Source organism: Fringilla coelebs (genome assembly GCF_963513975.1).
Source record: "Fringilla coelebs genome assembly, chromosome: 1".
Taxonomy (NCBI): domain Eukaryota; kingdom Metazoa; phylum Chordata; class Aves; order Passeriformes; family Fringillidae; genus Fringilla; species Fringilla coelebs.
This window is the reverse complement of record NC_140028.1, coordinates 129473596-129487663: the sequence shown is the minus strand read 5'-3', so window position 1 is coordinate 129487663 and position 14068 is coordinate 129473596. Positions and strand designations below refer to the sequence as shown.

Genomic DNA, 14068 nt, shown 5'->3' with positions numbered 1-14068 from the left:
ACTGTATATGCTGAGCATCAAATATATTTATTTTATTTCTTTGTCCTGATTGCATTCACTAGCTTTTGCCAAAGTGCATTGTTGGTAACTGACACACCATTCTGCACTGAAGAGTGTTAGGACTTGTGTAATGTAAAACAAATGTCTGAAAAGCATTTGAAAATGACTGAAAAAAGCTCTTTGCTCATGATATCTTGATATATAAAAAAAGTTGATACCAAGTTTCTACATGGGCTATAGCTAGAAAGGAGAAACATTATCTATTTTTTGGGTTTTTTTTTGCATTTACCAAAAACTTGACAAGTCATGACAAACAATTCATCATGGAAGTGATGGTACATCTGAAGTGACCTCTTGTCCTTCCACATCCTTTCTAACTCTGGCTTGCGAAGGAATCTCCCATAAGGAAGAAAATTTACAACAGAGGAGTAAAATGAAAAATCTCTGAAGTCCCTTTATTCAAAATTGAAGGCTACTTTGTGTTGGATGTGCTATCACCATAATCCTTATGAAGACTCTACAGTGCTGCCAGTTCAAAGCTGCAGCCTCCCCAGAGGGGCACCTCCCTTCTGCTGCTGGAGAGGCAACAATGAGCATGGTGGCTGGGTCCTTGGGAGAGAAATATTTCCTATATGTCAAAAGATAATACAAGAAAAAAAGCCTGCAGAATAATATAATAAGAAGAAACTTTTCTTGAGCTATCTCCTGTTCATATGTTGTGAGCCTGAACTTGTTAAGCTTGCCTGCACAGACTGCAGCAGGCAGAATATGGACTCTGGCCGTTTGTAGAGTGACACTCATTAAAGGCAGCTATTTTATGTAAATTCCTTCCATGTGGAAGCATATACTGGCAATGCTGTCTCTGCACTTAAGATAAACTTCTTTCCTCATGAATCTTATTTCAGAGACTGCTCAAATTCTGCAGAACTCTCTCCCACCCCTTCTTAGCAGGGGTGTTAATTGTGATGGTGGGTATACCTTAAGGTATCTTGCATAAGTCTGCATCCACACTGGGAGAAGTTCATGTCCTTGCAATGATCTGTGGGAAAAGCTGTGCATCTCCTTGTGTACCTGCCAGGAACACCTATCCATACCATCTAGTGCTGATCAGACTTGTGTTGCCATCTGGACTGAAGTACATTTGCCCTCTTTACTCAAAACTAAAGAAATAACTAGGAAATAAGAGAGGAGAGTAGGATAGAAGGGATTTCCACCTCTCAGGTTTTTCTATGTGGGCAGCATGGACTGAGAGGGCCTTTTCCATTCTTTTTATTTTGATTTTCTGGAAGTTGTTACATGCCAAGTCTTTCATATAAGCAACTATACCTATAAATGCAACAAGTAAAATATATGTTAGTGGCCAAGTAATCAGTGAAGTTTGTCAAATACATGTAACACGTATAAATATGGTGCTAATAGAGAGCAAACATTTTACTAGAAAAAACAAGGCAAATATAAAAAATAGTATCTTGTAACCTTAAGGAGCTGATATGTAGCATAATACAGATGAACCAGGATTTTTTTATGCCAAATATGCAGGTGGTACTGTATTACACCAAGCATTTTCAGTATTTGCTTGATATTTAGATAACCTCTAAAATCAGAGAAGGACAAGTCCTGCCTTTAGCTGAAGTCAGTGAGAATTACTGCTGTGTTACCCAGGGTAAAGTGAAATTAAAAGGTTTTCCATACCAAGGAGCTGCCTGATCTAAGGTCAGTCCTCTCCACAGCAGTGGATCTTATGCTAAGGAGATAACCCAACATTACCATGCAGCTGGAAAAGAGATTGCTCCTGCTCATTTCCCAGTCAGCTCCTTTCATCAGCTCAGTGCTGGCTTATGAAGGTGAGAAATGCAGTGCAGCCAGTGTCTCTGGTCCTGGTCATTCCCATCATGAACACATCTGGGATGAGAGTGGGATAATGGGTGACCCTGGTCTGTGTTCCATATGGAGTCTCCAGAAAGCATTAAGGCACTTACTGGAGGCTACAAGTCTTCCCTGACCTGCAGCCTCTCCCACTCATGACTTAGACTTTGTTCATTTTGGGATGATGGGTCACTTTCTACCTGAACACAGCTCTTATAATAATTTTCTGTACATATAATCATATTTATGCATGCTATCTAGGCTTTCCAGATGGTTGGGGTTTTTGGTGCCTTTTGCATAACTTTATAAGATCTGTTTAGATTTTTCTATTTTTTAAAAAATGTGTTTAAATAACAGGATTGTATTCTGTCAAAAGTAAAAAAGATAATGTTGCTCTGCTTCTGAAGGTACTTGGTTTGTGTGCTCAGACTTTTACCTTACCTTAGTTTTAAATCTGCACCTACCATTTCCATAATTCCAGTGGGTAGTTTTTAAAAAAACAGTATGGGCCAAGCACCTGAATTCTATAACCTGGTTTGGATCAAAATACACATTTTCCAGTCTGATTTTGGTGAGTAAATCTTGGCAAGTCAGCATAAATTGCAAACTGTAAAAGAAAAATGTTTCCCCTGAAAATGCATGGAAAGCACAAATTGGGAAATAAACACATCTTATGATAGTAATACTGAGGGGGAGAGAAATGCAAAGCATATGAGGGAAGGAGCTGCATCTCTTTGACCATATTATGCAAACCAACATCACAGCACTTGGGTGTGGGAGAGTTGCATGTAGTCACACATGGGCACACACGGTGCATTACACAAAGCAACCTCCTGTAGTGTGGCCACTTCTCAAAGCTGCTTTGGCTTGCAGTGAGAGAAAAAGTACCAGAGTCTTAAAATCAATGCTGATGTCCTTTAAAATTGGCTGAAGATAACTGTTGCTTTTAAAGATAGGCTTTTGAGGTCCTGAAATTGGATTATGAAGAAAATCTTAAATGGAGTATAAGGACAGTTAAATACCTTCATGCTCCAGCAGAGCACAGTGCTCATCTTTGCTGCTATGAAATAATGGAAAATAAGTTTTGACAGGGATTCAGAAGCTCATCTAAATGGTTCCTGTGCCAAGGCAGGTGTGCTGGGCCTAAATCATCCCCCGTGCTGACTGTGCTGATTTGTGTTTTGTGAGACACAATACCACAGCCTGGTTAGTCGTTTCACCCCAATTCATCCTTTTCCTACAGCAGTAGGACATGCTCAGCAATGGGAGCCTTCTCAGCACTTGATTTCACAGGTAAAAACGGCTGTTCTTTATTAGGATGAGGGCAACATACTGATCTGTATTTGTGACGGTGAGATTTACCTTATTTTCTCAATTATGCTCTGAATGCTCAGTAAAGGGGTTCCTAAATGCAGATTTAGGATCCATCTGGAAGTACATAAAAAGTTGTGTAGAGGGCAGAGAGGGCATGTTCACACTGCAGGTTCTCATTGGTTTTGGATCAATTACTGTTTCAATGCAAATGACTTTCAGGTTACGAATCCTCAGATTTTTGAGCAGTATTTAGCTTCACAAAGGCACACCAAGTTTTGAAAATTCCTAGCAGTGGAAATGTAGGTACCTTCGCATTTTCAGTGTTTCAGATATCCATCTTTGTAAGTCTGCTCATATTTTGTTTATTGAGGCTGGCAAAGAATGGGAGAAGAGAACAGAAATTCACACTTTTTCAGGGTTGTTAACCTAAAGCAGAGTTATTTTGCTATGTGAGTGCTCTGTAGTGCTTTAATTAAGGTAGCATTATTGCTAAAAATTTTAATACAGAGAAAATTGTCTGTTGTATTTTTGTTGCTGTTTTATTTCAGATAAAATATATTTATTAAGTAAATAAAATAAAAATCAAGTCTTACTTTCAACATCCCATGCCACAACAAATATTTTAATTTGTGCTGTGTTTCTGTATCTCGTAAAGCATAACAAACAGCATCCATCTAAATCTATCTTCCTGATAGATTTGGTTGCTCAGAGCAACCACACAAAACCTTCTGCAAGAGCAAATGCTCACTAAACTGGGTTTTCATGTGCTGGGTGTGGTGTTTGAGAGGAAGCAGATACTGCAGAGGTGATAAATATGAGGTTGCTTTCCTCTTAAAATACACCTTGAATCCACTGATTCAAGTGTCAGCTCCTTCCACACTTTTTGATATACTGATACATTAATTATATGTTTCTGCTGTTCTTATGAAATCTATTTGAGTCAAACCACCCTATTGTCATAATTGGAATTATTGAGGTTGTATCAGGATTCTCAATATTACTGTCACTAGTGTATGGTGCTATTTATAAAGCAGAGAATAAAATGTTACCTTATGTATGCAATTAATGGCATTTCAAACCATTGTTGAGATGAAGAAAAATAGCATTTCCCATTGGAAAATATTTTGATTAAAAATTACTCAGTAAGTACCTTTAAAACTCAGCCTTTCCTACGAAACCCAAGCGTGATGACAGCCCTAGACTCAGTGTGAATGTTATACCAATTTTTTTGTGGCTGGAAATCATCATCCCTTGACCGAAACCAAAGCCTCCATAAAGACTGACACGAGCACACCAAAGCTGCAAACAATATCCTAAACCTCAGATCCTGAGTCTGACTTTTCAGAGCACTCTACTAAACAGAGCAAGAAAATATCATTATAGAAGAAAGAAAACAATCAGTATAATGGTAAAGCATTTCCATTTTGTACATCCACATGAACGTAACTGACTGTGAAACAACTTGCACTTACATGTTGTGAACTTTACATTATTAAAACCGACATGTTCGTTATTAAACTCTCTATATTATGCACGTTTCTTTTACAATCAACTCATTTGTCTCTTTAGAAAGCAGGAATGCCTTCTGCAGCCCTCCTGGGAAGTGCAGTGTGCCCCAAAGCTATTCAGAATAGTACAGATTCATAGCAGAGCTACTTTATTGTCTTTAACAACTGGCTCCTCCATTTCCTATTGTTCACTGGTGAAAGTAGAAATAGCAATATGAGAAATACTGTTGTCTGAAAAAATAACTGTCTTTGTATTCCTTGAATTCTGAAAAATAGGTGTGTGGCTTGAACAAACACACACGATGGTATTTTCTTGTGAGTGTTCCACTGGATTGACCATGTGATGATCTGCACCGCCAGCAGACAACTCCTTGTTCCCAGCTCCTCTTTTGTTCTACAATGGCAGAGCTGGCAGCTTCCTCCTCATTCTGGCGACAACGTGCCATGGTGCACAGCTGGTGGGTGTGCTGGTGCTGAAAAAAAGAGCAGCCTCTTTCCCTCAAGGCATTGCCTCATGTATGGACAGGGGGAATCTGGTTCCTTTTCATAGTGCTGGCTTTACAGCTCTGCCTCATGAACTCCTGGAAGGGACTTTTCCAGTGAGGTGGTGACTCATGTAGCTAGACATTTACTTTTTTCTCCATTTAAAACCTACAAATTGAGGGTAAAGCTTAGAGTCTGGTTGTGTCAGGGAAGGAAAATCAGCCTGGCTGGATGCAATATTTAAAAATGGCTTCAAATCACTGTGGAGGAAATGGCCTCATATTTTTGAAGTCTACACTGAACAGTATTGTGTAACTCATTCCTGAACATTGAAAGAGTTGTTCATTGCTCATCCAAGTTAACAGGGATTTGTGTGCTAATTTCAATAGAAAAAGAAATTGATCATAAAGGTTTTTGGCAAGACTATGTAATTATGAGGAACTCAGGAGAGCAACCAGATTCTAAAAGTAGATGCTTCCTGTGCTAAGATATTGGTTCCTGATTTCTTTCATGGAACATTTTCTGCCATGATCACAAATTTATAATAGAGGCAAGCATTCATCTAGCACTCAACTCAGAATGCCTATTAAATAAAACAGAGTTCCCAAACTAATTCCACAGCTTATTCAGAGTGAGAGAATTGTGCCTTAATGATGAATTTCTGGGTAGAGTTATAGGGGGACAGTTTTTCCTATAAATAAATATTCTTGAACTACCAGTATTGTTAAATGAAATCTATTCTGAGATACCTTCAGGACTTGTGTCATTAAGCCTGAAGAATTGATTTGTTTCTCTGAGGGTGTTTGAGATCTTGGTATGCAATGACTATTTCACCTTAATTTGCTTTATGCCCCTGCTAAAGGGATGATAATATTTTGGGGTATCCTTTGGGGATGGTATTATCTTGTGGCATTCTTTGGAAAGCGTCAAGATTTCGATACTTTGGAATGACTTTCTGTTGTTCATACGGTTGATTTCTCTTGCAATGTGCAAAATCTTTTAAGCAGTCATTAAGCTCATTTAAAGGGAAAAATAAATGACCCCAAGTCAGTTACACTTTGTGAAAGTCGATGGTTAAAATCTAGTGTTAAGGAAAAGTACCAAAAGCAAAAATTCTGGAAGTTTCCAATTGCCGCACACTGGTTCTTTCTTTCCTATTTGTTATTGGCTACCTGGGGCTGTTACAAATGTCAGATGGTCACTTCATACAGGTATCAGGAGATGTGGAGATTATGCAGCCTAGTGGGCAGGTCCATGTTCACTCCCCTCTGCAGTGCACAGGAAGAAATGCTATTCCAGGTCTGCATCACACTCCTTCTACATCATTGCTGTCAGAGGTTAATGTGGTTTGAATAGGATGTTTCCTTCTGCCTTGACCTGCACTCGGACACAGCATCTTGGATTTCCACACTCCCAACCTTCTCCCCAATTTTCTCACGAGCAGAACATGAAACAATGTGTTTGCAGTGGCTGGTGCTGAGCTAGGCAGACGTGTCTCCAGATTTTAATGCAACAAGTTCAGAGTCCTCTACATATCTCCCATTTAACTGTTCGTTGGCATCGTGATGGTACAGGTACACGGGGACCTCAGTGATGGACGTGGCCGTGTAGGAGGTAGATCGGGTGGAACAGTGCTCGCGGCGCCTTTGGCCCCACTGGGTTTTGTACTGTGTCCATTGCCTCTTCAGAGCTCCTTGGACCTGCCAGGGAAACACACTGCTGGGGTGAGGCAGAAAACAAACACCTGAGATGGAGAGGAGAGGAGAGGAGAGGAGAGGAGAGGAGAGGAGAGGAGAGGAGAGGAGAGGAGAGGAGAGGAGAGGAGAGGAGAGGAGAGGAGAGGAGAGGAGAGGAGAGGAGAGGAGAGGAGAGGAGAGGAGAGGAGAGGAGAGGCTGATGCTGCAGCTGGATTATTGCCCCTGAAATGCCTAACACATTTTGAAGAAGCTCAGCCTTAAGTAATGAGAATTGCCAGGAATGGTGAAGTGTAAGTTCACTTCATGACCTTGCCAGGAACAGTTTTGTAGAAAGAGTTAGAGGATCAGGACAGCTAAACAGGGATTTTATTCTTGTTATTTAAGAACAGGTTCTGCACTCACAAAATATAGAATGGTCATAGCCCTCTGCATAGCATAGAGGATTTCAACGGTGAACAGTCATCTGCTAAGAGTAAGATATTTTATTCAACATTTACATTAAGAGTAGTGTTTTACATGGTATTAGGAAATGATTTAAACTATTGAGTCTCGCCAGGGAATAAGAAGGACTTCTCCAGCTGCATGTCCATGCATGGCAGCTCTTGATAGTTTTGTGACATGAGCAGAAAGTGGTCAAATCCTGGTTCTTTTCATTTAGCTCAGTGATTCTGAACAACACAAAATGAGAATAGCAGCAGTTTGGTACAATAATCTGATGTAAATGACCCTCTCCTCCCGAGGAAGGCAGGTGCAAGTAAGGCACTGTGATAACAAGAGTCTAAAAGTTTCTGTAGTCCTGCTGAGGTGGGCACTGTTTGTCATTTGGAGAGTGTATTGCTATTCACCTTCTTCTAACACATCAAGGAAAAAAACCGAATGGCTCTGTGGAGGTTAATTAGATATCGAGCGCAGGAAAGGAATATGGTCACAATGGAACTTTAATTACCTGGGCTCTGAGCAAGATTTACTGTGCCAATGTTGAGAATGAAAGTGAAATAGCTGCATGTGGGGATGTTTTATCACACTATCGCCCAAGTTTATTAGTGAGAAAGAATTACTGGGTCAAAGAGTAATGCAGTGGCAGCACTTGATACAGAAACATTACATGAGTTAAACTTTGTAAAGATTTCAGTCACTTCAAAATTGCCTTTTGATGTTACTGTATGAATATTTTAGCTTTGTTACCCCAAAAGCTATGGGGAGGGACTGGAAGAAATTTTCAGAAATACTAGGACAGTGACTTTCCCCATGTCTCACTGGGGTATCTAGGGGGGGATAATGCAGAAATCGTGTGTGTGCGCAGAGGCTCTGCCTGCCCACAGCCACCTCCCCCCCACTGCACCCCAGTCACCAGCCCTTGTGCACTTCTGGCCTTCACCTCTGCCCCAGGCTGACCTTATTTTCATTTCACAGCACTTCATCCATTCAGGTTCATATCAGCATCTTCAGTGAGGGCAGCAAGAGCCTGCTCTTGGAGACTTTCTGTTCCTTTCCTAGTCCTCTCCTACCGTGCCCCCTGCACAGACCCCAAGGCTTTGATCACTCTTGCATGGGGACAGGAGCTGCTGTGCAGGTGAGAAGCTCCTGATAAGCTCCCTAGCTGCTCTCAGCTGAACTGGAGTCTGCCATAGGTCTGGAGATGATAGTGTGGTTAACTGGAGAGGGAAGAACAATGTCCCTGAGTCTTACAGAGCCTGTCATGAGGAGTTTATAGTTTTCTTCTTCAGAGGGAGTGGTTTACATTGTATGTATGGTGGGTGGACAACAGCCACATCCATTCCAGTTCAGCCCATGATCAGAAGTGCCATTGTAAAGATCTAAAAGGCTCCACAGAGCAGTGAGAGCACAAGGTCAAAGCATCTTTTTTTTTTCCGTTCGCTGCTGAGCTGCTTCTTTGTACAAGGATCTGGCCACAAATGGATAATGGATTGTACAAATTGCTGCATTTGAGTAGAACTTGCTAATCTAGTTTTCTGCCACGATTCCAAGAATCTCAGATGATCATAACTCAGTGCCAACTAAAACCATTCAGCGTGGATTGTAAGCAGCATTACTGAAAATCACATGCACAGCCACGATGTATTAATGACTGAGGAGGCACCTGGGGACCATGAGGCACACAGTGATGCTGCCATGCTTTCCACTGTGATGGCAGATAAACAAAAGCAACCACTGAAACAGTGAAGAACCCAAGTTTATTTACTCTGGTCTTCAAGACTTTAAAAGTTTTTCTGTTCTCTATTAGCCATTCACACCTCATTGGCACATAAAGATACATGGCTGTTTTTCCCCAAACAGACTTTCCATTCTGTTGTCCAGCCTTGCAGTCTAGAAGCAATCCCAGGCTTGAAAATGTGGTCTGGTGGGCAGGCTATTGCAGAGACCTTGTATCATCTGAACAAAACTGTTGCTGTTGGACAGAGAAACTGCAGTTCTACTGGACACCAAGATTTTATATGAAAACCTACAAGAAGATTTTTCATTTTGAAAGTAGAAAACCAAACGTTGTTTATGTGTTCTTCCAGATGAATGCAGACATTAGTACAGCTTTTTTATTATTATGTTTAGATTTCTTTCTAGTTGGGCTCATGGTACTAAAGTGAGGTTAGTGAGGCAGTAGTGATTAATGCAACTATAAAACACACTAAAGTGGTTCTGAGTTTAGCTCTGTTTGTCCTGGCTAAGCTTCATGTATTTCAGTCTTGAAGTTAAATGTTCCAGTAGGAAAAACTAAATCCCAGATTAGCCAAGCTCCTGCAGTACTAAAATTAATCTCCCTGCCCCACACTAAATTTTCTCATGAGAAATAATTTTCGCCTCTATGGCAGCAGAGGTATGCAGGAGCTTGGAAACAATCTTATATCATGACTGAAGACCAGACTGTATCTTTGGTCTGTGTACTTCTGCATACACCAGAACTGAGGGAAATTAGCTCAGTTCTCTTGATCAAACTCAGATTAATGCTCCCTTTGGAAGGCCCTAATAGCAGCTTGGCATTAGTCTGTTGCTGTTTTTCTATAGGTTTTGTGCCGTATGTATGTATAGATTCTGTAACTGCAGAAATAAATGGGAAGAAAGGATCACAATCCTTTCATCCTCTCCTGGTGCAGCCCAGCCCAGCCCAGCCCAGCTACTCCAGTGCATGAACTTTGCTGGGTGTTAATGGGTAATGTGCTGCTGCAAGTAGTACCAAACTGTCTTGAGTCTGTATTAGAGAGGCGTCATTTTTGACACTGCTCACCTTAAGGGGAAATTCTAAAAAAATCTTCCCTAAATAAAATTTCTTATAAGAAAATAGTGAGAGGGTTTTCCAGCACTCCTGCCATTGACAATCTGCAAATCTGAATCAGATGCAATGATTTTGAAAATGGCTGTAATGGTGAAAAGTACCCAAGCACCAATAAAATCACTCTCAGCAAGTCTGAGAAACCTGTGTCCTCCCAGTCATTTGTTTTTACTGCCTTTGATCCATGTCTCTGATCAGCTGCTCCACCAAGGAGTCATCAATCATGCATATTGGCAAGCAGATGCTTCAGATGCATTCCTTAGTGCATACTTTGAGAATTGTATTCCTGGGGTTGTAAAGGTGGGCCTCTCTCCTGACACTGTAGCTTTGCCAAAAGTACTTTGGAATTAGAGCCAGTTGATGAAACTAAGAAACTAATATACTTTAAGATACTTTATGTTTTCAGTGCATTTTATTGTGACCTTTCCTAATTTTTAACGTTGCTACAACCTTTAATCTAGACAAATCTGGGTGTTCTCATTAGAGATGGAGAATCAACCTCTTGCACTAAAGCTATAAAACATCAAGGGAATTTGTTTTGCAAAATCTAATCTGAAAAAAATGGGGGGAGTGAAGAAGACAATGTTGGAGACCAGGATTTTGGGGTAACACATTGTTTGGAGGCCAGTGAGGAGACTCTGCAGTACTGCTTGTACACAGTAATGCAGTCACTCTTATAGGCAGAGGGTGCTTCCAAAGCTGCCTGACTTGTCTCTACTTTTCTCACAGTAGGTCCTCCATACTAGGGAGTATCAGAAGTTTGTCTTAGTTTCCAGGGCATGGATATTCAGCTGTGTCAGAGTGATGACAGTAAAGCAGAAAGAGAAAGGTGACAGTAGCCTGCAGATACTGGGGACAGAAATGTGTTAGGAAAAGAGCTGCGCATGTCTTCGACTTTGTTCAGTTGGGTGCATGAAACCATGAACCTCTGTAGCGTGATCTTTACTGCTCTCACTTTGTGCTAGGCTCTGATGTGATTAGCTGCTCACATTTTGCCATTCTCTGTCATGCCTCCTGAGGAGTCATGCTACAGAACTGCAGCTGAAGTCTCTCATCTTTTTTATTCTTCAGTTTCTCTGTACATTTACACAGGGAGCCAGCCAGAGGCAAATGTACAGAGATGTTGACAAATGGTGGCAGAATTTAATACTCTCTGCTGTCCTGAATGTTATCAAATCAGCCAGTAACACCTTATCAATAAGATAGCCTGCTTGCAGTCTCTATCAAAACATCACCGTGGTCACGTCATTACATGAAATTTGCTGGTTTCTAATAATATACAGGGATAAACAGGAGCACAAATGTCTCTCTAGGTTTACTTACTGAGTGTTATCATCACAAAGTTTGTTCTGTATCTAAATCATCTTCTCTGGAATGAAAGTGAACTTTTTAATGGACTTCCTAGCTTTGCTAAGATATATGGTATTTTATTTTGCAACAGTTGAATGCTCTTGATGTGTTGAAAAAGCTTTTATTCTGCCAACCATCTTTGGAAAATTTCTTACTGCAGAAATTTAAATGGTTCTTGACATATTTTAACCTGCTATTTTTTGTAAAAAAAAAGAAGTAGTAAAGTGGTTCTAAAACCCACTGTAGGTGTATATTCATATATATGATCCAGCTGTAGGAGACTGGGAGAGATCTTTGCCTCAAGGTTTTTTATTTCTCAATTGCTACACAAGAAACATTGACTGTAAAAAGGCCAAGGCTAATCCTCAAAGGATCTCAAGCAATTGCACTCCTCCACCTCTGACAGTGCTACCAGGGATGGATATGCCATGACTCTGGCCTGAGCTCCCCACTGCATTCTTCAGACAGATCTCTGAATGTCTTCTCTGCTTCTTATTGAGTATTGTGGTCCTTCCTGCTGTTCTGGGGCAGGAAGGGGTGTAAAGCACTTTTCTCCTTCACTTAGACATCTATCTCAAACTTGCAGACAGTGGGGCAAAGTGTCATGCCTACACCTCACTAGGTGCCATCTGCTTTGTAAAGGTAACAGACCTGATTAATCTGCTCAGGGATATTGCAGTCACATTCTGCACAGAGCTGTCAGAAATGCACACCACTGCTTGTGTGTAGAGAGTAAAAGCAACTTGGTGTGGTTTTAAAGTTTGTAGTGTGACATGCTTCACATCTGCATTAATGAACAGCAGGATGACTATTTTACAAGTTCTGCTCATTTTCTGCATTTCATGGACTTACCTCACCATTGAAGAAGCAGAATATGGTAGCCACAAGCAAGCCCTAAGAGAAGGAAAAGAAAAGAGTTTAGGGATCAGAATATATAGACTTCATCGTGTTTTGGAAATTTGGACTTGATGGATAAAAGATAAAAACATTTATCCACTTCCTCTGCATCACAGACACTCCCCATCTTTAACAGGTGTGCTATTAAATGGATTTTTTTGTCTTTTCATAATGTTTTACTCCCCCCCTTCCTCCCTGTATTACTATATTTTATCTGTTATGGCTGTGAAGTTATTTATATATAAGAGATGTGGAGAAGGAAAATAAAAGGTAGGTATGTATTTTGCTTACAGAGGAGAACCCCACTGCCACTGATTTTGCTGAAGAGATGGTAGAGGAATTTTTTCCTATATGTTGCCACTCGCTCATCAGAGTGTAGCTATCCAGTCAAAAGTGCCAGACACGGAGAATCCAGCTGTCCCAGGAAGGCTTTTAATTGAACTGTATGTCAGGATAAGTGAACTGGTATGTTGGGTATCACAGTGGATGGAGAGGATATGAGAAGAGGTGTAAGTGGCCAGAAAAAGGAAAAAACCTACCACAGTACATGAGTTAGAGGATAGGGAGGCAGAAAAAAAGTGCACATCATAACTTGGTTATAAGTGGCTTTAAGTTAATTTCATCATCACCAGAGTTGTTTAGATAGTATTTCACTACTGCTATAAGATTGAACAGGGCCAAGGCAGGAATATGAGATGGCAAAGTGTGAAATTAATAAGAGAGAAAATTCTTGCACAGAGAGCCTGCCACTCAGGATTATGTAGTTACACTGGTCCATGTCCTAACTGCGCTCACTCTTATTAAAATAGCATTACATAGCATCACTGGGAGCCAAAAGCCTTAATTTTAAATTACTTAAAGCAGTTATTATAAACTAAATGTATGGCAGTTTGTGAAATTGAGGAGAAAACTGCAATGCAGCTTACGTTCCCGAGGGCTGCTTTGAAGAGCTTTACAGCTGTATCTTTTCTATAAAACCCTCATTTAAATGATTACCAGTTGAATTGTAGATAATGCCTTGCAAAATATCTTGGACTCTCAGATGCATATTTTGCACCACAAACAGAATAAGGAATAACTTTTTAACAAAATGCTCATATAGAGATGCACAGGCTGGTTTGGACAAGTGCTGACCACTTCAATAATTTGACAATTATTTTTCTTGAATAGATTTTCTCTGATGCAGAATTTTTAATTTGCCATAAATTCAAATATCAGCATGAAACAGCACATAGGAAGAGGATGAAGGGTAGACATAGTGAGAAATAAAAGGTTTTTCCTATATTTTGGCAAAGCAGTGAGTACTTTAAAAAAACTCAAATCCCACCATGCAGTAAGAAATACGTAATAGCTTGTCCATAAGTTTTGGGCGGAGAAGTTCCACAAATTCAAACAAAACCATACAGTTCTAAAGCAGGACTTTGCCAGACCAGACACTCCTAAATCAAAATTTTTGCAAGGGTAGAAAATGCGCTGGTTCCTCGCCTATACCGGTGCTGTTTGTGCTGCGCACAGCTCGGCACTGCCTCTGCTCTTGAACTGCACTGGGCACCCTGGCAGCAGGGGTCTGCTGTTCTGCTAAATGTGGTTTCACTAGCAGCAGTCAGCCACAATGGCAAACCAGATGGATCTGGATCTCCTCTGGGAGCAGGGATGCTCGGGGACAG

The 14068-nt window shown here is 40.6% G+C and overlaps 1 protein-coding gene across 1 annotated transcript in view; it reads right to left on the bottom strand.

Moving 5' to 3' along the window:
* Positions 1-6652: 6652 nt before the first annotated feature.
* The window catches only part of CALCR (calcitonin receptor), a gene marked incomplete at both ends in the record, with an annotated part of 152494 nt that continues 145078 nt past the window's right edge, over positions 6653-14068 (bottom strand). The window contains 2 exons of the mRNA XM_084209024.1: positions 6653-6871; positions 12357-12398. Of these exons, the coding sequence (XP_084065150.1) occupies positions 6653-6871; positions 12357-12398 (261 nt within the window). The remainder of the gene's footprint in view (positions 6872-12356; positions 12399-14068) is intronic.